General features: G+C 53.9%; 9 protein-coding genes across 9 annotated transcripts; 6 read left to right on the top strand and 3 right to left on the bottom strand.

Annotated features, from left to right (window-relative positions):
• Nucleotides 1-577: 577 nt before the first annotated feature.
• aclE (Dehydrogenase aclE) lies at nucleotides 578-1,770 on the top strand (the record flags this gene model as incomplete). The annotated part of the gene is made up of 2 exons (XM_036641702.1): nucleotides 578-1,172; nucleotides 1,226-1,770. The coding sequence occupies 2 exons, from the start codon at nucleotides 578-580 to the stop codon at nucleotides 1,768-1,770; spliced, it is 1,140 nt and encodes a 379-aa protein (XP_036493563.1).
• Nucleotides 1,771-2,182: 412 nt separating this feature from the next.
• Nucleotides 2,183-2,716, top strand: CGCS363_v009852 (N-glycosidase R617; the record flags this gene model as incomplete). Its single annotated transcript, XM_036641701.1, has 1 exon — nucleotides 2,183-2,716. The coding sequence occupies one exon, from the start codon at nucleotides 2,183-2,185 to the stop codon at nucleotides 2,714-2,716; it is 534 nt and encodes a 177-aa protein (XP_036493560.1).
• Nucleotides 2,717-3,872: 1,156 nt separating this feature from the next.
• tim44 (Mitochondrial import inner membrane translocase subunit tim44) lies at nucleotides 3,873-5,553 on the bottom strand (the record flags this gene model as incomplete). The annotated part of the gene is made up of 2 exons (XM_036641700.1): nucleotides 3,873-4,548; nucleotides 4,598-5,553. The coding sequence occupies 2 exons, from the start codon at nucleotides 5,551-5,553 to the stop codon at nucleotides 3,873-3,875; spliced, it is 1,632 nt and encodes a 543-aa protein (XP_036493372.1).
• A 421-nt stretch (nucleotides 5,554-5,974) lies between these two features.
• Nucleotides 5,975-6,706, top strand: CGCS363_v009850 (putative 37S ribosomal protein S18; the record flags this gene model as incomplete). Its single annotated transcript, XM_036641699.1, has 1 exon — nucleotides 5,975-6,706. The coding sequence occupies one exon, from the start codon at nucleotides 5,975-5,977 to the stop codon at nucleotides 6,704-6,706; it is 732 nt and encodes a 243-aa protein (XP_036493566.1).
• Nucleotides 6,707-6,939: 233 nt separating this feature from the next.
• Nucleotides 6,940-7,738, bottom strand: sdu1 (DeSI-like protein sdu1; the record flags this gene model as incomplete). Its single annotated transcript, XM_036641698.1, has 2 exons — nucleotides 6,940-7,590; nucleotides 7,655-7,738. The coding sequence occupies 2 exons, from the start codon at nucleotides 7,736-7,738 to the stop codon at nucleotides 6,940-6,942; spliced, it is 735 nt and encodes a 244-aa protein (XP_036492919.1).
• Nucleotides 7,739-9,162: 1,424 nt separating this feature from the next.
• On the top strand, nucleotides 9,163-12,530 carry OLA1 (Obg-like ATPase 1; the record flags this gene model as incomplete). The annotated part of the gene is made up of 6 exons (XM_036641697.1): nucleotides 9,163-9,237; nucleotides 9,291-9,848; nucleotides 10,045-10,591; nucleotides 11,130-11,175; nucleotides 11,223-12,240; nucleotides 12,339-12,530. The coding sequence occupies 6 exons, from the start codon at nucleotides 9,163-9,165 to the stop codon at nucleotides 12,528-12,530; spliced, it is 2,436 nt and encodes an 811-aa protein (XP_036492920.1).
• An 885-nt stretch (nucleotides 12,531-13,415) lies between these two features.
• Nucleotides 13,416-14,411, top strand: CGCS363_v009847 (uncharacterized protein; the record flags this gene model as incomplete). The annotated part of the gene is made up of 1 exon (XM_036641696.1): nucleotides 13,416-14,411. The coding sequence occupies one exon, from the start codon at nucleotides 13,416-13,418 to the stop codon at nucleotides 14,409-14,411; it is 996 nt and encodes a 331-aa protein (XP_036493233.1).
• Nucleotides 14,412-17,810: 3,399 nt separating this feature from the next.
• CGCS363_v009846 (uncharacterized protein) lies at nucleotides 17,811-19,035 on the bottom strand (the record flags this gene model as incomplete). Its single annotated transcript, XM_036641695.1, has 3 exons — nucleotides 17,811-17,828; nucleotides 17,875-18,548; nucleotides 18,609-19,035. The coding sequence occupies 3 exons, from the start codon at nucleotides 19,033-19,035 to the stop codon at nucleotides 17,811-17,813; spliced, it is 1,119 nt and encodes a 372-aa protein (XP_036493854.1).
• Nucleotides 19,036-21,837: 2,802 nt separating this feature from the next.
• On the top strand, nucleotides 21,838-22,643 carry CGCS363_v009845 (uncharacterized protein; the record flags this gene model as incomplete). Its single annotated transcript, XM_036641694.1, has 2 exons — nucleotides 21,838-21,996; nucleotides 22,107-22,643. 2 exons carry the CDS (start codon nucleotides 21,838-21,840, stop codon nucleotides 22,641-22,643), a joined length of 696 nt encoding a protein of 231 aa, XP_036493231.1.
• Between the last annotated feature and the right edge of the window lie 1,804 nt (nucleotides 22,644-24,447).

Raw genomic sequence — 24,447 nt, 5'->3', positions numbered from 1 at the left:
ATGTTTCAATCTCTGGTCACTGGGTGAGGCCTGATTTCTACACCTCGCCTCGCATTTTTCTCCAGTCTTGTCAGTACATATTCAGTCATAGTACTTTCGCATGTTTGTATGCTGTCTGGTCCTCGGACATTGCGTCTTTGTCCGCTCCGGTAGTCTTACAAATCTATCTGATCAAACTGTATTCATCAAGATCTTCGTCTGAGCTCAGAAAGTCCATCGTAGACAAGCTAAGAATCCAAATTTGGCAAGACTCGTCGATTAGAATCATTAGACTCATCCTATACCGACCGAGCCAATAATGACGGGCAACGGCTTACTAAAAGGTAAATTCCATAGGCGTGGGCAAACGTTATGTGGTTTACACCAAATGCGCGATCGGCTCCGCGTTCCAGCCCCTCAGCTGCCCGTGTGGCTTATTACAAATCCAGCACATCACATCATCGCTAGTACACCGTTTCGCCATGCAGGCATGCAGAGATCAGTTTTTATAAATAAGGGCACTGTTTGATGCTCAACCTCAATTTCATGCCAAGATCTCATACCGCAGACTCAAAACTCATCTATCGCAGCTTTCAAAATGGCACCAATTCGCGTCGGCATCATCGGCCTCTCCGCCAGCGCCAAAACCGCATGGGCTTCTCGCGCCCATCTCCCATACCTCCTCTCCCCTCTCGGCCGCTCCAAGTATCAAATCACAGCCCTCCTCAACTCTTCCGTTGACGCCGCCAACCGTGCAATCAAGGCGTACGATCTACCCGCCGAGACAAAAGCGTACGGCAACCCAGAGGACCTAGCTGCCGACCCAAACGTCGACCTCGTCGTCGTGTCGGTGCGAGTTGACTTGCACCACGACACGGCGCTTCCCAGCGTCAAGGCCGGCAAGGATGTCTACGTCGAATGGCCTCTTGCACAGGATGCGAAGCATGCCAAGGTACTCGCCGATGCTGCCAAGAATGCTGGTGGCAAGACGCTGGTTGGCATTCAAGGTCGAACGGTCCCTTTGTATCACAAGATCGGCAACCTCTTGCGGGATGGACGCATCGGCAAGGTCTTGAGCAGCGAGGTCAAGGCGGCAGGTGGCTTGATCGACCGCGCTGTCGTTCCAATTGACCTGAAATATTTCACCGACAAGAGCATTGGAGGAAACATCTTCACCATTGGCTTCGGTCACTGTAAGTCCCCCTTGAAACTGCCTACGGAGCATGATTGCTAACAATCATCACAGTATTTGACCAGATCCAACATGTTCTGGGAGATGCATCAAACTTCAAATCCCACCTTCAGATCCAGCGTCCTGACGTGAAGATCAAAGACGCCAAGACGGGAGAAATTATCGAGACGGTCAAGTCCAATGTACCCGATCTCGTCATCGCCGCCGGCACCCTTCCAGCATCAGGCATCGTCTCCGAAGGCGCGACACTGCATCTCAGATACCGCAAGGGTCAAGCTTTCAAGGGCGATGCGCCCCTTGTCTGGACCATCAATGGCGAAAAGGGGGAGATCAAATTGACTTCGAATGTGAGCACCGCGCTGCAGGCATTCGCGGACCCCAAAGATATCCGGATCGAGGTACACGACTTTGAAAAGGATGAGGTTGAGAAAATTACCTGGGGCTGGGGCGATTGGGAGTCCGAGTTGCCTTTCCCATCAAGGAGCATCGGCGCAGTCTATGAGGCGCATGCACAGGGTGAACAGAAGGATATCGCAACTTTTGAGGATGCGTTGAAGAGGCACCGGCAGCTTGAAGAAATCTTCCCGTTGACTAATTAGAGCCCTGGGTTTTCCTGCCATGACAGGGTTGAATTAGGATTAGTTATTCTTCCGTTCCCAAGCAAGCGGTCACGAAAAGTAACACCCGTGGCCCGCGTGCGTTGGCAAAATAGGCGGACAACATTGGCTTTGGCGAACTAAATCCTGGATGACACCGTTCGCTGTTCACAAAATTCGCGTGAAATTGCAATACATGATGTGAATTGAGTAATTTGTCTGGCCGAACCAGTTTCAGCATTGGGCTGACGCCTGTAGACGCCTCAGCGCATCTGACTCACTCGGCGGCGGCGCTAGCTGTGGTTAGACAGTCAGCATAAACACCATAAAAGCTGAACAATTTTCTGCTGGATTTTCTCTCGCTTCAGTAAAATAAAGACGTATGAACCGTTTCAAATTACCTTTCAAAGCCATCATGGATACTACACCAATCTACTTCTGGCGGGAAACCGGCCATGAAGGCTATCTTTCCCAATGGTGGATGGATCACCCCTTCACATTGGAATCCCTCGACTCTTCACCAATCACTTTCAAAACAGCAGAACATTACATGATGCACGGGAAAGCCATGCTATTCAATGATCCCAAAGTCGCCCTCACGATCCTCAAAGCGGATCATCCCAGAAAGGTCAAGGCATTGGGGCGCAAGGTTTCCGGATTCGACGAGGCTATTTGGAACGAGAACCGCGAGCGGATCGTTCGGGAGGGAAGTCTGCTCAAGTTTCGAAGTAGCCCCGAGCTCAAGGAGAAGTTGCTGGCGACGGGGGAGCGTGAGCTGGTGGAGGCGAGTCCGATGGATCGCATCTGGGGTATCGGGTACAGCCCTGAGAAGGCACCAGCGTCAGATCGGAGTCGGTGGGGGCTGAATTTGCTCGGGAAGGTGTTAATGGAGGTTAGGGCGCAGTTGAGAGAGGAGGAGGAAGGTGATCCAGAATGGACGAAAGTGTAATTGAGACTCGAAAGGATCGCGGCAACAGAAAATCCGATATGCGCATTCTACAAACCTAGTGAAGGTATCAAGATTCGTGCATGCGTTTTCGTTAGAGTCTGCCATCCGGGCGAATGACTATGAAATTAGGATTGATAGTCTATTGGAAAGTACTCATTTCACTATCCCTACTATTCCTGTCGTCCCAGTATTCCTTATCTTTATGTCTCTCCCTATCCGTATTGCCTTCGTTATCGTCGTCGTTGTCGTCCCTATTGTCGTGTATGCTTACTACGGTACTACCGCCCGGATAGCAAAACTCATTCGTTAAAGCGATGAACATGAGCTGTAAATCGAGACTGATAGGCTCCTTATTACGGGCTCTCGTCTCTGGCTCATACTACTATCTCGCGTTCGGCTCCTTTCTAAGCTCTATGTATCTTGTTATTTAGAACTACTCCGTAGGACTAAGAATAGAAACTAGTACTTAGGAATAGTATTAAATGAATAGCGAAATAGTCTAGGAGTTTAAGAAAACTTAGTAGTTTCTCTTCTCTAGATCTTCTAAAGCAACAGTATTATCCTTGCCACTCATGGGTCCCCTCCCATGCGATGTGACAACTGAAGGAGCAGACCACGGCCGCCGAAGGATAAAGCAGGGGAGGTGACAGGTAGGTAGACAGTGCCGGCCCAAGTTCACCAACAGTCAAGGTCCAAGGATGGCAGAAATATGTGGCTGAGGACATTCAGTCTTCGTAATATTACATGTCAAATATGTCAACTCGGCCTCCCTCACAGAACAGGCCTTTTTTTCCCTTCATCTTCTACACGTACACGTAAAAAGCCTCCAAGAGCGGCGTTGGTTTTTTGTTTCTCTCTCTCGTTCTGGCGCCACGCAAGTCGCCCAAAAGTTCGCCAGTCCCATATGCCCCTCCCGTTCTAATTTTTTGTACAGGTAGTAAAAACACTTTTTCGGTGGCTTTGTATAAAAAGGGGGTTTGTCGAGGGTGTGTGCATGGGAGGAGGAGGGGAGGGGGGTCTTCATTCATTCATTCATCCAACCGGAATCCTCTCTCTCGCCCGTGCCCCGCGTGCGTGAAAACATACCATCTTATTGATGTAAGATGTAAAAAGTAGGAGGGAAGTAATTTTGGTTTTTCTTTGTTTGGATGTTCCTTTAGTAGTAGTCCTTTCCGCTCTTCTGCATCTCAATGAGACGCCATCCTCTCGTCTCGGGGTTGCTGACGTCGTCGGGCACACGGGTGATGCCGATGGCGTACGTGACGAGCTGGACCTTGTCCTCCATACCAGCCGCGAGCTCACCGCTCTTGGCGTTGCGGTAGACGTGCACTTCCTGCGTCCTGCAGGTGATGACGAAGACGGGGATCTCACCGGGGTCGAGCATGCGCGCGCGCACAATGTCGACGTGGCGGATGTCGAGGATCTTCCCGTCGGACTTGAGGCCGGCCTGCAGGTACTGCTTGGTCAGGGCCTCGTAGACGGAGTACTGCGCCTCGGAGAGCCACAGCTTGAGGGTCGGGACGTCGCCCTTGACGTAGGCGTCGAGGACCTCCGGGAGGATGTACTCGCGGAGCTCCTTGAGGAAGGGCTCCGTCTGGAAGTTGGGGTCCATGGAGCGGAACTTCTTGATGACCTGCGCCGTCTCGTTCTCGGCGAAGAAGCCGCCAATCTTGTCCGTGACCAGGCGCGCCGTCTCGATGAGGGGGTTGTCGGACTCGCGGTAGACCTTGCCGGCGTTGAAGAAGCCCTGGGCGAACTTGTTGCCGTCCTTGAACTCGTTCCAGGCTTCCTTCCAGGCGGCGTCCTTGTGCAGGGTGACGTTGGTGCCGGCGCTTGTAGCTGTCAGTAAAGTTTCGGGCAAAGCCGAGACGGGCAACTTACTTGGGGTCCTCCTCCATGATTACGGGCTTGCCGTGCTTGGCCTGCTCGGCTTCGCGCTTCTTCCTGCGCTCCTCCTTCTCGACCCAGCCACCGTAGCGCGAACTGCTGCCATCGTCGATAACATCCTTGACGTTCTTGTACGCCTCGGTCTCACGGAGGGGCTTCGTCGCCTTGTCGAGAGCGTCTCCCGTAACGTTGGCGACCTTGCGGACGCCCTTCATGGCGGTGGTGTCCCACGTCCATGCGGCGCCCTTTCCAATCGCACCAGCCGTAGTCTTGACAGCGCTGCTAGCGGCCGAAGACAGAGCTCCGGTGGACTTCTCGTAGGCCTCGCGGGCTTTCCTCACGCGCTCGCTCTCGGTAAAGTCCTGGATCTCACCAGACAGCGCCTTCGTCGACTCGTTCCACTCCTTGGACTTGCTGAACTCGGCCTGCATAGTCTCCGTGAAAACCTGCCATGGCGTCTTGTCACCGTGGGGTGGCGGGGGCGGGGCATCCTCCTTCTTCTGCTTCTTGTCGCCCTGCTCACCCTCCTTGCCCTCTTCTTGCCCCTCGGTCTTCTCGCCCTCCTCTTGCTTCTTCTCGGTCGACTCCTCCTTGGCCTCGGACTCGGCGTCCTTGGGCTTGGTCTCCTCGGCCCTTGCGCTTTCCTCGGGCGTCTTGGGCTTCTCGGTCTGCTGTTTCTGGAGCTGTCCGGCCGTCAAGTGGAAAGAGCGGGATTGCATCGAACTCGAGATGGATCGCACATCTTCGGGGAGGAACTGTGATCGCAGGGGTGTGGGTCGGAGGGCGGATTGTTGTCGTGAAAAGACCAGCGCAGCGTTGCCGCTGAGGTCTGTCGAGAGTAACCGGCGATACGAGGGCGTCCTGCCGTGGTTCTGTGCCGCCCGCGCTGAAGCTCTAATAAGAGAAGCACTCTGAGGATTTCTCCTCGCCGACTGCACGAGGGAGTTCATATTGAAAAAATTCCAAGCTTACCGCCTCCCGACGATAAGCAAAGGCGGAAGAAAAAAGGGAGGGAGGGACGGGGCGGCGAAAAGGTGTAGATGACGATTTGCGGCAGCGGGCGGAGGAGGGACGGGCTGGCAGCAGAGAAATTTTGGCTCGCGGGCAACGAGGGACTGGTCGGGGCCCAGAATTGGGATGGAAGCTCTGCGATTTCGGTTGAAGGCGGAGCGCGGAAAAAATCTGGGCCCCTGTTCAACCGAAGACAACCCGGCGGGCACACGGCCAATCAGAACCGGCGAATGCCTCCAGACTTTGCGAATTCGAGCTGTCAATTTTGCCCGTCCAAAAACTTCACGGGCCGTCGTCAGTGTCGTCAAACTACCCCCCGCCGCCGCCATCCCGCCGAAAGGAAGGCGAACACGCACAGCGATGAGTTCCGCACCATCGACCCGCCTCCTGGCGAGGTCGCTCTTCCAGAATGCCGCCGCCGCCCGCCCCGCGACCGCGACCCGAATGTCGCCCTTCTTCCGATCCTTCTCCCAGACCACGGCGCCCCGCGCCGACGAACCTTCCGATGCGAAGAAGGGAGGCCAGGACCTCCTCAATGCCATGTATGGTAGCTCGAGGGCCGCACCGGCCGCCTTCCAGACCCCAGCAGAGCAACCAAAGACTGCCTCGACTCCCGGTAACCTGTCCCAGAGCCTGCTCTTCGACACCCTCAACCGCGCTTCGAACGGCAAGTCTGGTTTGGGCGCTCTCGACAACTTGATGGAGGAGCAGGAGGACCGCCTCGAACCGTTCCACATGCACATTCTCTCGCACAAGCACAACACACACGTCACCGTCACGAAGCCCGACCGCGGCGCCATCATCTCCATGTCGACAGGCAACATCGGCTTCAAGAAGTCCAAGAGGAAATCCTACGATGCGGCATACCAATTGACGAAGTACGTTCTGGAGAGACTGAGCTACATGGGATGGCACAAGAAGATCAACAAGCTCGAGGTTGTGTTGAGAGGGTTCGGCCAGGGAAGAGAGGCGGCTGTGAAAGTTCTTATGGCCCCCGAGGGCAAGATCTGGCGCCAGAAGGTTGTTCGTGTTGCAGATTCGACCAGGTTGAAGTTTGGTGGAACAAGGAGTCAGAAGCCCAGGCGTGTCTAGAGGAGAAGCAGCGGAGGAAGAGGCGAAGAGACGCCAATTACATGCATGTACAATACGTGTACGACTGTATCATATATCACAACGAGCAACTTTCCTTGCATTCTGTGGTTCAAGATGCAAATGTCTCCAACTCCTATGGTATCAAGTGCTATACGCCGCTCAAACAAAACGCCCGCCTACAACGCCGAACCATGATCCCGTCTTTCCCTCATACAACATGACCTTTAGCCGTTCTACTTTTTCTGGTCTGGCGCTCTTTCTGCAGCAGGCAAATTGCGACCACCTGTGTCGCGGACAGCCTTCTTGCCCTTCCCGTTGCCGCCCCGCCGGCGCTCCTCTTCGCTGTCCCAGTCGGCATCTCCGGAATTCTTGGAATTCTCAGTCAGGAATCTCGGAGGCGACTGCTTGAGCATCCTAGAGCCCTCGTGGGCATGGTCATCCTCCTCCTCCAAGAGCGCGCCGTCGGCGGTATCGTATTCGGGTGGGTCGATCCAGTCCCGGGGGACGACGCAGGGCAATGCGACTCCGATGCTTGCAGCTCGGTTCAGCCAGCCGGGACCGGGTCGACCGGTCAGCTTCTTACACAGATACGACGTGAAGTGGTTGCAATTCTTGGTCAAGAGGTTGTATGAGGTTCCGAGGAAGTCCTTTGACGCCTCTTCGAGAATCGCGTCGATTTCGGCCTGGGTCGCAAAGGTGAAACCGTGGAGAATCTCCGACTTGAAGGTGCCGCCGGGGGGCTCGGTCTTGGGCTTCGTCCAGTACACTCCGGTGATTCCGCGCCTTTCGTGGCCGCCGTATGCGTATTCTTTGCCATTGATCACGACGCCCGAATGCAGCAGCGAGGCGCCGACTGTCCAGAGAACCGAAGAGAGTCTTCCTGGCTGCAGGACACTGTTAGCGATGCCGACACACGGTGATCGGCAGGTGGTGGGTCCAGCAACTTACAGGAAGCAGATCGTAAACGTGGATTGTGACTTCCGTCTTTTGAAGCGACAAGGTTGAGCGGTGATTGCTCGAGCGAGGAGGCATCTTCGGCTGGCGACCTTGAAGGCGGCGTTGTAGGCGGTTGAAAGTTGGTGTATTACGTCGTACTACAGCAGCGCGAGTCGTAGGAGGAGGGGCGACGGCAGAGCAGGACAAAACGGAGGCGGACGGCAGAGCAGACCACAGATTGGGTTAAATATACACGTCGAAGCTCCGGGATAAAGATTGAAGCCGTTTCACAAGTGAAAGAAGCAGTTCCGGCGAGTTGAAAGGTGCAGGCTGAGGGAATTGGCGAAGGGGGAAACAAGCAGCGCACACAATGCAGTCGTCGACGAAAGGCCGCAAGGCATGTCGCAGCTGGTAACCTTGGGCCTGGCTCGGGCGGTGCTCGGCGCAGATGCGGGCGTCAGCGAGGTAAGTTGGGTGGTGTAACTGAACCGGCGCTGGCTGACTGGCAATGCTAACTTGGAAGCCTAGGCGACCTGACTTTGCCCGGGAGCAGCAGTCATCAGTAAATCACTCCTGCACTATCCGTACCTAGGCACCCGGACGGCACCGAGGAAGCCCACCTTACGAACTGAAAGTCTGAAGTGCATGCAGGCAAGCAGGCATTCTGCGCGGTGACAGCAAGCGAGGTACTTGAAGACGAGCTGTTTTAGCGCAGTAAATGCGTGGCATTGCACGGCCCGGACAAGTCACTCTGCGCCGCAAGCGGGCTAAGAGCAATGCGACCCAATGAGACGTCGAGGAATGAGGTCAGCGGCCAGACAGCATCCCTGCCCAAAACCAGCCCCGCGTCTTCCTTCAGCAGCAGCAGCACAGCTCTGGAACACCGACCTGAAGCTTCCTTTTTGGGGCAGGATGGAGGAGCTGCACGCGACCTGGATTATTACCTCAGCATTCCTTGCACCACAACCCCAGCTTGTGCCTTACCTAAGCGCATGCTAAGGTATCCGTACCCGGCATGACGGACCTATACCCCACTTCCAGGTTCTATTCGAATATTTTGACCCGGGCTTTCGTTCCGCCGCCGCGCCGAACCCTCCCGCCTTCCAATTCCATCCAGCTTTCGTCAGGTTTTTGCTCTCAACCCCCTCCGCCCCGTTTTTGGTGGGGCACATTAAAATTCATCTAACCAGGCCACAGCCGCCCGCGCGACGACTATTTTTTCTCTCAGCATCAACAGCTTCACGCTTTCTCCCTCCTTCTTCCTCTCTTCTCTCTACCGCCTATTCTCCCACTACCCCCGCGGGCAATCCGTACGCGATTGAGGCTGGTCGCGGCCGATAGTCGCCAAAACGACGTCCTTCATCGTCCTCCCCTCTTCTTTCGCTTCTCCCTCCACCTCTTTGCTCCCCCGCGCAGCTAGTTCTGCCTTTCGCAGTCGCAATCTTCTAGCGACTGCCGCGCTCACGTGCACCGTACTATACACACCCACTCGTCAGTACGCCAAGAGCCGCCGGATCAAAATGCCTCCCAAGAAGCAGGTCGTGGAAGAGAAGATTCTCCTGGGCAGGCCCGGTAACAACCTGAAGAGTGGAATTGTGGGTGCTACGCCTTAGAACCTGTGCGGGATCAGGCTGACCCCTCTCTTCAGGTTGGCCTTGCAAACGTCGGAAAGTCCACCCTCTTCCAGGCCATTACCAAGTGCAACCTTGGCAACCCCGCCAACTTCCCCTATGCCACCATCGATCCTGAGGAGGCTCGCGTCATCGTCCCTGACGACCGCTATGACTGGCTTTGCGAAAAGTACAACCCCAAGTCTCGCGTCCCCGCCAACTTGACCGTCTACGATATTGCCGGTCTGACCCGCGGTGCCTCCACCGGTGCTGGTCTGGGTAACTCCTTCTTGTCCCACATCCGCGCCGTCGACGCCATCTTCCAGGTCGTTCGTTGCTTCGACGATGCCGAGATTATCCACGTTGAGGGTGACGTCAACCCCACCCGTGACCTCGACATCATCAGCGATGAGCTGCGTTTGAAGGATATCGAGTTCGCTGAGAAGGCTCTCGAGAACCAGAAGAAGAAGACCCGCTCTGGTGGCAAGGGCCTCGAGCACAAGAAGGCCATGGAGGAGCAGGCCACCATGGAGAAGATTATCGAGCACCTGAAGGCCGGTAACGAGGTCCGCAAGGGCACCTGGGGCCCCAAGGAGGTAAGCCGCATTTTTCACTCTTCCACTCGACCCCCTGCCTTAAATGATGATCAAGGGCCCAAGGCCCGACTATTTAAACCCAGCTCTTCGAATGCCACAGGCATACTGAGACAAAAAACCGTTCTGATTTTGCACCTTGTCACTACTTTAATGTTTCGCACTCTTGCCGCAAAACCAGTTCTGACAATATCTCTAGGTGGAGGTCATCAACCCTCTGTTCCTCCTTACTGCCAAGCCGGTCGTGTACCTGGTCAACCTGTCTGAGAAGGACTTCATTCGCAAGAAGAACAAGCACCTTCCCAAGATTGTTGAGTGGGTCAAGGAGCACGCCAACGGCGACCCCATCATCCCCATCTCCGTCTCTTTCGAGGAGCGCTTGACCCGCTACGAGACCGAGGCTGAGTCTCTCGCGGAGCAGAAGGCTGTCGGTGCCGAGTCTTCTCTGCCCAAGATCATTCTGCAGATGCGCAAGGCCCTGAACCTTGGCAGCTTCTTCACCACTGGTACCGATGAGGTTCGCCAGTGGACCATCCGTAACGGCACCAAGGCGCCGCAAGCCGCCGGTGTCATCCACACGGATTTCGAGAAGACGTTCATCCAGGCCCTCGTCTACAACTTCAGCACCCTTAAGGAGCTCGGCAGTGAAGCCGAGGTCAAGGCCAAGGGCAAGGTTATGACGAAGGGCAAGGACTATGTTGTGGAGGACGGTGATATTCTGCTTATCAAGGCTGGTGCTGCCAAGGGTTAGAGAATGAATATCTGATGGAAATTTAGATATGAGGATTGGTCAAAAGCTCTGCCTTTCGGTTTAGATATCACCGGCTAATAGAGAATTGCCGCCACACACTCATTGCTCCAACGTGAATGCATGATGTCCTGTGAAATGTGCTGAGATGAAAATCCAAGCTCTGGTGAGCACCCTCCTCGGGGCAAATTAGCCGGGGATTTCCCGCCACTCTCGCACCTCCCACCTCAGCACGGACCCTGTGACATCTCTCGTTGTACCTCTTGCTGGTAACCTTCAAGCACTTGGACATGAATCTGCATCAAGACACCATCGAGGCGTCGAGGTAGACAACATGAGCCAACCTCCGATAAATCGTGGCCATGGCCGCAACATATCAGTAACGAGACGTGAGTTTGTCTAAGTCGTTTACTTGCGCCGCGGCCACCATAGATTTTTTCCACATCATTTCCACCTTTCCAATCTCACGGGTGTCCATTCATACACATGAAGTCTTCATCACCGTTTTGATGGGTTCATTTTGCTAACACTCACAGCGGTTCGCCCAAGATCCTCGACTAAGGGTCCCCTAGATCTGGACGAGTGAGAAATCCTATCCAGCACTCTATGGCTGTACTGACACCTCTCAGTACCCCTCTCAACGATCCCTTGTCGCCAAAGGCTGGCGCATCAGAAGAACCGACTCAACGCCCAGTATCAGGCGTCAAATCCCCAGCACCTATTCATTCTCCCGTACCTCCCGTCAAGACCACCGTCACCAAGGACTTCGGCTTCCTCCTCCGCCCCGAGATCTACCACAGCATCAACCCCATCAACATCCCCGTTGCCTTCAAGACCTCCCCAAAGCAGCCCACCCCCGATGCCTCGCTCGACGACCTCCTGGCCATGGGCCACTTCCGCGCCGCCGCCATCGCCGCCGTCCAGGAACTCACCGGAACCGGCGGCCCGGCGCGCCCCCGCGTCGACCCCTCAGACCACCAGCGCATCTTCACCCTGCTCTACACCCGCCTCGCCTGCCTGACGCTCATCGACGCCACCTCCGTCGCGGCGCAGGAGGTCCGCGCCCTCGAGGACCTCAACGCCGGCGTCTACATCGACGAGACCACCGGCGAGCACCTCGTGCCGTGGGAGCTGCGCGTGCTCAACATCCGCCTGCAGGCCCTCGGGTTCGGCGACCCCCGGCGCTCCGTCATGGCCTACCACGACCTCGCGCGCGAGGCCCGCGAGCAGATCTCCAAGGCGGCCGCGCGGCACGACAACTCGGCCCGCGAGCTCTGGAAGGCCCGCCTCCACGATCTTGGGATCAGCGTCGCCGGCGCGCTCATCGAGATGGACGACCTCGCCGGGGCGGCGCACCACCTCGCCGCGCTGAGGGACCGCGGCGACGGCAAGATGGCGCTCTCGCGCGCGCTCATGTGGCTGCACCTCGGCGACGTGGACGCGGCGCGCCGGAGCGTGCAGGACGCGGGCGGCGGCGACGACGACGGCAGGCACGCGGAGCAGGTCGTCGCGGCGCTGTGCCAGATGGCCGACGGCGAGTACGAGGCGGCGCTGCAGTCGTGGCGGGGGTTGAAGGAGCAAGTCATGGACGAGATGATTGGCGTCAACATGGCGGTGTGCCTGCTCTACACGGGCAAACTGACAGAGGTCCGTCAGCAAGCTCCATTTTCATATTTATTGCTGCTTTCCCCTTCCTACGTTATCGTGCATACTGACAAAGTGCTGACTGGAAAATCATTCTGCAGGCTCGCGCATCCCTCGAAGACATGGTCGGAGACGGCTACTCGTCGCACACCCTCCTCTTCAACCTGAGCACGACATACGAGCTCTGCACGGAGCGGAACCGGAACCTCAAGCTGAGACTCGTGGAAAAGGTCGCCGATCAGGACGAGACGGTCAAGGGCTGGGAGAAAAGCAACGCCGACTTCAAGCTGTAGAACATTGATTTTGCCCAACGTAAACCACACGCTTTATCACACAATTGGATGAGATCACTGCTTTCCGGTGCTTCCCCTCCCCCTCCCTCCCTCCGGCTTCCCCTCCACCCCTCGTGAAGTACCTCCCCGTCCGTACCTCAACAACCCCCGACTCCGTGAACAAGGGGGGTTGGGCTGGGTTCTTTTACCTTTGGCTTTCCGTGTGGCCCGGAGGAGGGGGACGTCCCCGGCGCGCCCAATCAGCGCGGCGTTGGCCGCCGCCCTGAATAGAATTGGCCCAATGGCGGGGTCCCGCAGGCCCAGCGCGCAATCAGACGGTGCCGGTGCGCGGTGCCTTGCACCTATTATTTACTGCTTACCAAGATGCTTAGTTACAGGACGTGCATGCGGTGGCAGAATGACAAACCCGGCGGTCAGTCACTGCACAACCAGTCAGTCAACCCAACCACACAACAGATGACTTTTTTTTCTGGTCTCCTCTTCCCTGGCTAGGGCCAAGACAATTCTCGGGCTGAATTTTCGGGAATGAGGGGGTTTGGTCTTGATTTTTATTCTCGGTGTTGTTATTTTTGGGACACGGCGATGAAAGTGAAATACCTTTTGGGCCCCGCCGCTCCCGGGCGCTGCTCGGCGTTCTCAGCTGTTCGCCCTGTTATCTCAACATCATGCCCTTCTTGTTTTCACGTTGTTTCTCATTGATCGGCTGAACTTTTTCCTTTCCATCGCCGTTCTAGTTACAAGTCGCCGACGTTCGCAATGTCAACCTAATTCAAACCAAGATTGATAAAAAGACCTGGGCCAACAGCTGTCTCCGAACAGCCACATCTTGCGAGAGCGATGTATGAAACGTCGCATTACCACGAGCTCTCGGCTCATCTCTCAGACATGTCGACGCGGGACCTGCAGCTCCGCACGATCGAGCTGCTGGAGAAGATTGCGCGCTCGCAGAGGGTTCTCGAGAGGCGCGTCGACGCCGTGGAGAAGATGGTGCTCGCGCACCCGCCACCAATATCATCATCGGAAGAAGAAGAGACGAGTAGCAATTTCCCGCAGTTCAGACGGCTCCCGCCGGAGATCAGGCACCGCATCTGGGAGCTCGCGATACCCGTCAGGGCGCTGCGGCTGAGGCGGGGCTGGGGCGGGTTCATTCCGACCCTGCGGCCTCCCGCCGTCGCGGAGGCGTGCCGCGAGGGGAGGGCTGTCGCGACGGCGCACGGGGGCGGTATGGTCTCGGTCACCGCGTGCGGGAAGGGCGAGGCGGAGAGGCGGTGCTGGAGCTGGTTCGACGGGCGGCGGGATGCGCTTGAGCTGGAGAGATGGGTTAGTCTGGAGCGGGACGAGCCGAAGGGCGTGAGGGAGCTTGTGGCCAGGGCGAGGCATGTGCTTGCGCCGAGGGCGGACGCGACGTGGTTTAAGAGGTTGTTTGAGGAGGCGGTGGGGTTGAGGAGGGTTGGCCTCAAGTTCGACACGACTGTGGCGAGCCGGTGCGCGTGGGATGCGAATGTGGTGAGGGGGGTGTTTGGGAGCGTTGATACCGTTGCGATTCTGGATTTGGAGGATGCTGGGGATATTGGGAGGTTCAAGGGGGCGTTGGGGGAGCATTGGCGGTGTCCTTTCTTTTGCGAGTTTGATATTGAGGGGTGGGCGAGGGAGAAGAAGACGGCGACGGCAGTGGAAGAGAGGGGAGAGAAGTGGATGAGGGGGTTAGAAGGGAGCTGGATGAGTGAAGTTGCGAGGGGGTGGGTTATGGCGAAGACAAAGACGGGACCAAAAGATGGTATCGATGTCGAAGACGAAGAGGTGAGAAGGGCATTGAGCTGCATGCCTGACGTCAGGCTTGTGAGGGCATACTTGCTGGCTGATGTACACGGCTCAAGATGAATAACAATTTTTCGATATTTTAATGCTCCGAGTTCTGGTGAGAAAAAATCCTTCATCATTTAACTTTGCTGTCATAACTGATAAGGATGCCACTCGCTGGTGCTGTTAGTTGTGGCGCTATCGTCTGAAATGTTTCCAAGTCCTGAAAACGTCCGAACACCATGGTATGTTTGACAGGCAAGTTCGAAGCTGAGTTCTTGGCAGGACTTAAGCTTTCGAAGGCTCAGGAACCGATAGATTAAAGCAGCCAGGCAGCCAAATTCTTCTTTCAATCTCGTATACGGGGCCATGGGTAGGTCCTGATCCTTCGCGCAGTCCTACGGCCAGGGTGTCGCGGAGCGACTCCGCCACCAAAAGATTGGGATGGCGATTCGAGTCCTAGACATCTGGTCGAAGAACATGCAATTTGGTCCAAAAGAAGTCGCTTTCCACTTTCCAATCTTTTATTCGAATAGAACAACTGTGTTGGCATTTGGGTTAACCAAAGCGCACTATTACATCAAATTCTGGAGCAGGTATGGAACGCAGATCAGCTTCGGAGACCAACTCCGTCAAGACAAGCATTCCCAACAAAGCTCCATCTATGAGCTCATGGTAAGTGATTTCCTACAGTTGGCTAATAAAAAAAGTAACGCATCTCACAATTGATAGCACTTCCAACTCAAGAGACCTCCAGAACCAGAAACCCACTCCTCCACCGACACCACGACCCGAAATCGCTCCCAACGGCGAAGTCATCCTTCTCGTCGGCCCAGACTCCCACCCCATCCGCGTCCACGCCCTCATCCTCGCCGACGCCTCTCCCGTCTTCAAGTGCCTCTTGAAACCCACGTCGTCAACCTACACCGAGCCCGCCGCCGTGCTCTTCGCGACCCCTGACTCCCCAGCGCACGTGACCCTCCCAGAAGACGACCCTCAGGCGATAGAGACCATATGCCGCGTGCTGCATAGCCGGATTGACGATGTCGTATGCGATCTGGCTGACGATGAGGTGTTGATGGTGGCTATGGCAGCCGATAAGTACGACTGTACCGCGGCGATGGGTCTGGCGGTGCGGCACTGGCTGAGGGCGGATAAGTTGGAGGCAATCAAGAACGCGGCGAGGGATGGATGTATCGGGTTCAGGAGGGGGGATATGCTTTTGGCTGCGTATTGGTTCAAATGTGAGCCGGTGTTTGAGGAGCTCACGAGGTTGTTGGTGACGAGTACGGTGGGAGGGTTCGAGGGGCTGGTTGATGGGCGGGATGGCCCTGAGGAGGTTCTTGCTTGGAGGCTTGCGTGTGAGTTTTCTGTTGTCTTATCTCCTTCTTTGACTGTCAACAACTTTGAGATGGGGCCCAATCGCAATCGACTGACACCTCATGTCAAAACCCAGACGCCCTCGAAGAACACAGGAACAACCTCCGCCTCTCCCTTTGGACCGCCATCAATGAACGCATATACGAGCCTGTATCCCTGCCCTGGAACATCCGTCCCCGCCTTCAATACAAACGCAACTGGTTCGGCTCACGAGTCTATGTCCCGCCGCTGCCAGGAACCCCCGACCTGCAGTTCATCTGCCAGCGGCTACAGGCGTTGGACCGCAAGACCTTCGCGACCGGGTTCAAGTACATGTCTATCAACGATGCGCTGTGCATGGCGGTGGGGATCTTGCCGTCGGCGTTTGAGTCGATCAGCGGGCTACGCAAGATGTACAATCCAGATGCCACGGGTGGTTGTCATGGCGACTCGCCGTGGTATAAGCAGGATATGCGGACGAAGTTGAATAATTGGAAGAAGGCGTCGTTGACAGGATTATGTCTGGGTTGTGTACATGAGCAGATGCGGTGTGGGAAGGAGCAACATGGAGAAGCAGGTGAGAGAGAGGAGGCAGAGGGGAGAAGGACCTGGGAGGAGATGTGTAAGACAGGGAAATTTGAGGGGACCCATTGGTGGCAAGGGTGATTATTTGGAGACGTATCGTTCAGCTGTAGTCTGCAGGGAAGAATGTAGCAGCTATTATGGCTATTTATCTGGCCCCGCTCGTGTCTGTTGAATTTTGGAAGTCCCTAGCCTAATGACTGTCATACTTATTTAACGAGTAATTCTATGTTATCGTTGATATTTTCGGTGCGATCTGCACGCCGATTGGGTCACCTCAAGGCAACAAGTAAGGGTCGCTCGCATATTGTGATTTCAGTCCACTCACAGTAAAGCATTCTTTTCAACAGGACTTGGTTGTTTTCCCTTGTCTATGCGTAACTATGTTGTGCACAGAAATCCAGATGTTGACAATGCTCCTCCTTATCAAAAGTCTGTTCGCCACAACGGCCACACATATAGCAATGGTCGCCTTTACCCAAGGTAAACATGCAATCTTCCATGACGTGAAACCTATGCATATCCACTCGACTCTCGAGGTTCCCGCAACCTCCACAGACATAAGATGTCTCGACCCTTACTGCTGGAATCGAGTCGCCACTCGCTCCACGTGGCTCTGACTTCGTTTGGGCTGATTGAATGATCGTGTTCCCTGACTCTATTGTATTGCTTGGGGCCGGTCTGTTGCTGTCAGGCAAGTTCTGGCGAAGAAACCTTTCTAGATCCCTTGGCAATGACGATGAGTCAATAATGGTGGCATCCGATTGATCAGCTCTGTGGCGTTGAATCTTGTTGTTATGGATATTCCACCCCCGAATTTGGACCGGTTTTCTTCTAGGAGGAGGCTCGGTAGGTACGTAGTCAGAGAAGCGTGGCGTAGCGCTTCCTGGTAAAGGCTTCTCTCTATCTCTTTTTGGCGTTGAGATTTGCTGGTCAATAGAAACTCTTTCGGAAAGTGGCGGTATTGCGTTGCCGTCCTCCCGGTTAGACGCTGTCAAAGGGGAGGGGGTATCCTCAGCACGAACTTGTTGGCCTGACCCTTGGTCTCTCAAGTTCAACTCTGCTTCGACAATGTTCTGCTTCGCATTTTCCCTGTCCAATTGCGGGAGGATATGGGTTGCCATTGTTTGAAGACCATGAGCTGCTATGGCTGTCAAATCATAGGCCGTTTGATCGGGCGATTCCTTAGATCTTATCGACGTGCTTCCCCATACTTCGGAAGCTCCACAGAATGCATCAACTACCATTGTTTGTTGATTTGTTGAGATAGCAATGTCAGAATCGACAGTCGATTTGTTGTCAGGTTCTGTACCTGCAGGCAAAGCAGAAAGAGATATTTCCTCAAGGTGCCTTGACAGATGCGCGATTACTGTTTTCTTCCCACAGCCTGTGTTCTCTAGACACAGAGGACATTGAAAAGAACCCCATTTGTCGGAGAAGCCATGCTCTAAAGCGAGATGCTGAATCCAATCATCTCGGGAATTGAAGGGCTCGACCCCATGTCGACACGAGGTCTGATGACAGACCCATGGTCTTAGATCATTGTACAAATGTCTCCTGTTATCTGTTAGCAATCTTTCCATCTATTTAGGAACATCCTAACATACTTCCAGCCCGAATTTGATGCCATGGTGACTCGGCGCCCGCAAGCTACGCACTCGAAAGGATCTCCTCTCTTGCCTTCCTCTGGCATCAGCGGTATTTTGATTGAGCAATCATTGTTCTGTCTGTAAGACATGACTGTCTCTGCGTATGCAGAAGTGGTAGCCAGCGATGTCCCAAGACCGGAGTCGTAAAAGCTCGATCCCTTCTCTGATTTATTAGCGACAACAAGTGCTGTTGAGGCCATAGCATGGTTTTCTTCGGTAACGATGTTATTTTTCTCCACTCGAATTCTCAGAAAGCGATCCCAGCTAGCCGTTGCAAGACGGTCGACAAGGTCTGGCTCAGCTTCGGGGAATCGATGGCCGATTTTGTCGGAGTAAAATTGGCAGCGCGTGTCTAGGTTCATGTACTTCGTCGATTCATTGAAACTGTTCGCCTTCCGATTATCGATGAATGGGGATTCAATCAGCGATTCCAAATCCATCAGACACTCAACATCTGTCCGCATGTTGTCTGCGATCTCTCCCCAGTCGGTTGGTCCAGATACTGAAGACACGTCGAAGTCGCTGTCTTCGCTATCGGAGCTTCCGCTCGTGCTTTGATAAGCTTCTCTAGCCTCGGAAGTCAGGTGTTCAAGAATTTGCGTGCGCGGGTGCGTCACCGACGGAGGAACTGGATATGTACCGGTTATAAGTTGCATCTGGAACAACACTGCGGGCAGGGAGTGCTTACCATCAGACAAAGTGCTGCCAATGCTTATCAAAAGTTTCAGCAATGACTTGCGGAGCATCCGGGACTTTTCTAGGGTGTGGTCCAGCTGGCCCTCCGTGACCCGGTGTCCATCTACCCACAATATGAATGAGCTACCGCTTCTCTCCAGGCTGCGATACGCAACTGTGGGTATGGCGTTTTGCGTTTGGATGCTTCTTAGTGCTGCTTTAGCTCCTTTGACGCATTCTTCACACAAGCGGCTAACAAGACTCTTTGCCTCGGGTCCAGATGTATCCTTCTCAAGCCAGTCATGAATTCGGGATGGGCCATCGGAGTCGGGCACCTGATCAAGAGCCAAACCCTTACCGGTGGTAGAACCTTCATTCGCGAGAAGCCAATGATGGATGCTCTTGCTATCGCCGAAGTCATTCTTGTGAGGAAGTGACATCGTGCCTCGAATGCGCAAAGGGCACCTTACGCTCGCGAGTCCGTGAGCAAAGGTGCTTCGTGATTCTGCGAAATTCTCTTGTCAAGCCAGGAAGAGGTTTGGGTTGATTGACTGCCAAACCTTCGCGCTTACTGAAGCGGCCCAGCTGACTCTCTGTTTGAGGGGTTAGGCTGAATCTCGGTGTCATGCAGCTCCATTGTGTTCCGATTCGCTCGGTTGGAGGCAGCCAACTGAGCGGAGAACAGAAGACAGCCCATAGAAAATCAGGCTGAGCTTGAGCTGGTATTCATCGAGATCAACTCTCTTTTTTACTCCTTGATTCTAGCTTCTCAGTCCCAAAAAGCTCGCCAATCCTGATCTGCGCCTCATGGCAGAGCTCGCATTAGGAATTGTGGGCGTCGTCCCTCTAATCGGCGGTGCTATCAAGGCGTACAAGGAAGTGCAGACCAAGCTAAAACTTTTCTGTCACAGTTCGAAGCAAATCAAGAGAATGCACCAAAGGTTCAAGACTCACCGCCAGGTCTTTGCCAACGAGTGCCGCCTCTGGCTGGCATTTGTCATAGATGATGACGTTGCGTCTGAGATGGCGTCTGACTCCGAACATGACGGTTGGAATGACACCTGTCTCGATGCCTCTTTCCGATCACATTTCGGGGATAATTATGATGTTTGGTTGGAAATAAATACAGAAATCTGTCAAAAAGTCGACTCTGTCGAGGCTAGCCTTGCCAACTTCAAAGAGACGAGCGAGATGAAGGTATTGTTGATAGATGGAATTCCCCACAAGCTCAGCTTCTGTTCTAACGTCAAAAATAGGACGGTAAATTGAAAAGGGTTCTCAAAAGAACCGTCGATGGAGTCAAAGTCGCCACCAACGCAACTGATATCAATGTTCTCATTGAGAAACTTCGCTCGTTAAACAATGAGTTGAAAGGCCTGCGCGAGCAGGTGGGGGAGATGCAGAAAACGAAGCCTCGATCCTGGGCAAAAATAGAATCTACACAAAAAGGCGACTGGGCCAGTCTTATCAGAGTTCGACGAGCTTCAAAGGCTCTTCATGAAGCTTTGATACGGACATGGAAATGTGGTCAGCCTGGTCACCTGGCACACGCAGTCAAGCTTTTCGTAGAAACGAAGAAAGTAGACGGCGAAGTGCAGATGAACATGGCTATCGTGTGCCGCAATCAGACTAGGGACTTGGTTCAGTCGATGCTAGTTCAGCTAGAGGTTCGATCACAAAACCTGGAATGGATCGAGCAGCCTAAGCTACCTAGAGAATTATCGCCCCCGGATGATCATCAAGCGGCACCTCGAAAACGACTGAAAGTCGTACGATTTGCAGAAACTACAGTGCAAACGCATTTCAAGGTGTGCGCCAGCACTACAACTGTCACTGTGGAACAGGGTCCGAATCGTGGCTCCTGCGACCTCAGGTCGTCCACAGACATCTGCAAAGAGCTGATGCGAAGTCTTAGTACTGATTGCCTAGGCCATATTGATGGTCAGTCAGACGAGCCTTTTCGCCACTCTTTTTATCCAGCCAAAAATGGTTTCTGTGGTGGTGCTCTCCAATCTTCCTACGCAGATCCTAAGGCCATCAGTATGGACGAAGTTCTTGACGAATCCTCGAAAGACTTCTTTTCTACAGTGGATCGACTTAAGCTTGCCCGATCATTAGTATCGGCTGTTCTCAAGTTTCACTCCACGCCATGGCTGAGCGACTTTTGGAGACTGAGGGACTTGGCTTTCTTCAAAACAGACCAGGATGAGGAGGTTTCAGAAGCACTTCGAACAATGCATCTGGGCGTCGAGGTTTCTCAGAGACAACTTAACTCGATGGAAGACGTTCAGATCTCACCAGAGTGCTCAAGGTCATCTCAAGTCTCGGAAGACGATAGACTATTCTGCGGCATCAATAACCTGACGCTTCACAGCCTTGGCGTGGCAATGCTACAGATTGATAGGTGGCTCAAGTTGAGCCAAGCGACATTCTTAATGTTCGTAAGATGGCATTGAGGAACTCTTCATTAGGCCCTCGATACCAGGAGATCACACAGAAGTGTCTTCGGTGCGACTTTGGATATGGGTCAGACCTCACAAAACCGCGTCTTCAGGAGGCAGTCTATGAGAATATTGTCGGTGCGCTGGAAAAGATGATATCTAGCCTAGACATAACGCAGGATTGATTGTGTACTATTTCGGATGATTATTTCTTTTCGGGCGTGGAGCTGGTCGAACAGACCACATTGGGAAATCTTTTAATGTCAGACCACGATGTTGTCCCTCAACTCCTTCAAATTGCTTAGACAAATAAGTGTCATGATCGTTTCTGTTGATGGGAATGGTTCCCTCCGTATTCCCAGAAACGGATGTGATGATGCGGTCACTTTTACCGGTTTTCTGTGGCCTTCCATAGCTCTTGTGAGCAGGAGCAATTGATGAACGCCAGCCATAATATCCAGATACAAGTCTTTACCATGGCTCCTCGGTATCTTTCATCTAACGGCTAATTGAGGAACTCTTTGCCACCTCTCAGCTCTTGCCAGATAGGTCGACTTACCCGGGTAAATTTTACCGGCTGTATGCCGCCAATTTTGCCCCATTCCAGTTTTCATCTAACCTACATTGATGTTGATGAATTTGAAGATGCTGCCTGAGAAAGAACGATGCCTATCCTGGTAGTTTTTGATGCGTTTGAGCTTGAAATGAAGCTTACCTCAACTATATTTGATTTCCTCGCATCCCCCATTTAGGACACTTCAGGCTTGGTGGTCTTTCTTTCCCAAGCAGTAAGCGTCCACGATGCGTGCCTACAACCTAGCTTTGCTAGGCTTTGCGGCCCTGGGTATTGCCGCTCCGCAATTTGGGATAGGTGAAGGCTCTGTTATTCTGATACCAGGCGGCAACTCTCCTAGCAACCCTCCAACTACGGTACCAGACATACGGCCAGGAAAGCGTCAAGTAAGTAGCCACATCCCACACTCTACTCGACGCCTTTCCCCACACGAGCCTTTCGATATTTCTTCTAGGCATCTCAATGGTCAATGGCCATGAATTAATCCTCTTTTCAGTTAGAATCAACCGTAGCACGCCGCGATGGAAATCTTGATGCACTCAGATATACCTACCGCACACTCCTTGAGCCCTATACCAAAGAAGCCAAGCCATCAGTTGGCACATACATGATACTGCTACATCTCGCCGATATTATTGCTGGCAAGGGCATTGCAGTTGACACCATCGTGCTCGGCGAAGCCTCCACCGTCTTTGGCCCCTCCTCGAAACGACAAATCTTTGAGATTGGCGGCTGCAAGGACTCTGATGTCATTGGCCTTCGCGCAACTTTGACGAGCCTGCTACTCATCTACGGGAACAAGCCTCCTTTCGAGATCTGGAACCTGGAGCAAGCCATCATCGCAGCCCTCAAAGCATGTGGTCAAGACATTGGTGTCGGTCCCATCATCCCCGACCAACCAATTCCTGGTGGTCCCATCATCCCCGACAAGCCTGTGCCCGGGGGCCCGATCATCCCAGACCAGCCGGTCCCGGGTGGGCCCATAGTCACTCAATCCCCGGTTCCCGGAGGTCCGATCACCCCCAGCGACTAGGTGTGTGGCTGCCAGCTCTGGTTGAGTCCCGGCCGAGTCTGAAGATGCGACCAGCAAATCCGTAGACAGAGCAGGGCACCACCGGAGGAACACTACGGACAAAGATAAAGTTGGTGCGCATGGAGAGTATGGAAAAGGAGGGAGGATGCAAAAGGCCATCTTGTCGGCCGCTGGAAAACCCTGTCATGAATCTTCACGATGTTTGACTTTCCCATGTCTTTCCGTTTCTTCTTCTTCTGATGATTACTTTCTCATTCCAAAAGGCTTGATTGACTTAAGCTCGCGGTTTCCGGCTCCAACGTGAGATGCGTTTCATGTTTGCTGAAAGACGAGTGTCAAAGCGTTACAGCCCTATATTCATGTTGAACTAACAAGACAGAGAAGCTTCGTGTTCCTTACTCTGACAGCTCACAACCTCGAGGCATCGACATCAAACGACAAGACAGGCGAGACAGGAACAGCGGAGCAGGCGGTAATCAAGCATTTCTTCTCCGAAGTCATCTGGTGTTTATTCGTCCTGAAGTTGGGCTCAAATTCTCATCTCAAAGCTGAAGAGTGAGATTGCGGTATGAGAATCATCTCAAGGTCCCGGATAGAGTCGCAAACGAGTATCAGCTATGATCCTCATCGTCGCAGGACGCCCGACACTCCCGGTCAGCCTCGTGATAAAGCCATCACCAAACCCACCAACATGTCAACGCCAAGAAACTCGACGATGGGTGTTCCTGTTTTTATCAGCCTTCTCCCGCAACTTTAACACCGAACACGTAGGCCTCATCACCCTTTTCCTTCGCTATCCGGTTCCGGTTCTAGAAGAGGCGCATAGCAACTCAAATCTCGCTCAGACAAGCTGTCAATGTTTCGTTATCACGGAAAGATATCATAGGGCAGCAAAAGTCAACTTTAACAACGGATTTCCCCCTGATCCTATTGCTTCTGCTTCAACTGAAGTCACGATGCCATATCCAATGACAAGCCCTCGGTCGCCGGCCCAGTTGTCCGAGGCGCGTCCCTGATGGCTGACAAACTCAAACAAGTTCTATTGCGGGCGGGAAGCCACAGTCCTTCGCGGTCATGTTTCACTTGAAACTCCCGACCGAACTCCGGCCAGTCTGCCGACGAGCACGGAGCACCCACTCCGGCCGTAAGCCTTCTTTTCTGGTACGGTGACCCCAGGAGCCACTCGGCCGCCCAAGAGGACTGCCGCATGCCGTCCGGCCGCAGTGGTGGAAGATGGGCGGATGGTAAAGTCGTAGTCGATTCAAGGATTTCCGAAAACGTGCTTCTGACCTCGTTCTTACCCCAAACCAGACAGCACACACACAAACACACATGCAGGACGAGAAAGGCTAATCTTGGTTGCTGCCACTGCTGCCACTGCTGCCATGACAAAGACGCGTGCAGCCCATGGCTTTCCCTGCAAACGGATGAAGCGGGAAAGCCACGAGACAACCAACACAACGAACATACTTCTCTTGGCGGTTCTCTATTTCGCGCCTTTCGGCTTTAGTGAGAACCCGGAAGCTCTCATGAACTGCAAAACGCCGAGTCATTCTATCAAACAAATCCCATCACGATCATCATCACGATCCTTTCCCCACACAAACTTTCAGCCCAACCCGTCCATGGCTCTTACCTTTCCCTCCCATCCCTCTCCAAAACTTCTGCCCCCGGCCGGCGTTCATGGGACCATTTCGACTGCATCGTGGCCTGTTCCCCGGCGCCGCTAGATTCACAATCACGCAACACTTCAACCACAAGCTCAGCCCATGGAACATCGTGAACACCCCATCCCAGAAACGTG

Source organism: Colletotrichum siamense (genome assembly GCF_013390195.1).
Source record: "Colletotrichum siamense strain Cg363 chromosome Unknown KSG_Cg363_contig06, whole genome shotgun sequence".
Classification (NCBI taxonomy): domain Eukaryota; kingdom Fungi; phylum Ascomycota; class Sordariomycetes; order Glomerellales; family Glomerellaceae; genus Colletotrichum; species Colletotrichum siamense.
This window is presented reverse-complemented; position numbering and strand designations above follow the sequence as displayed.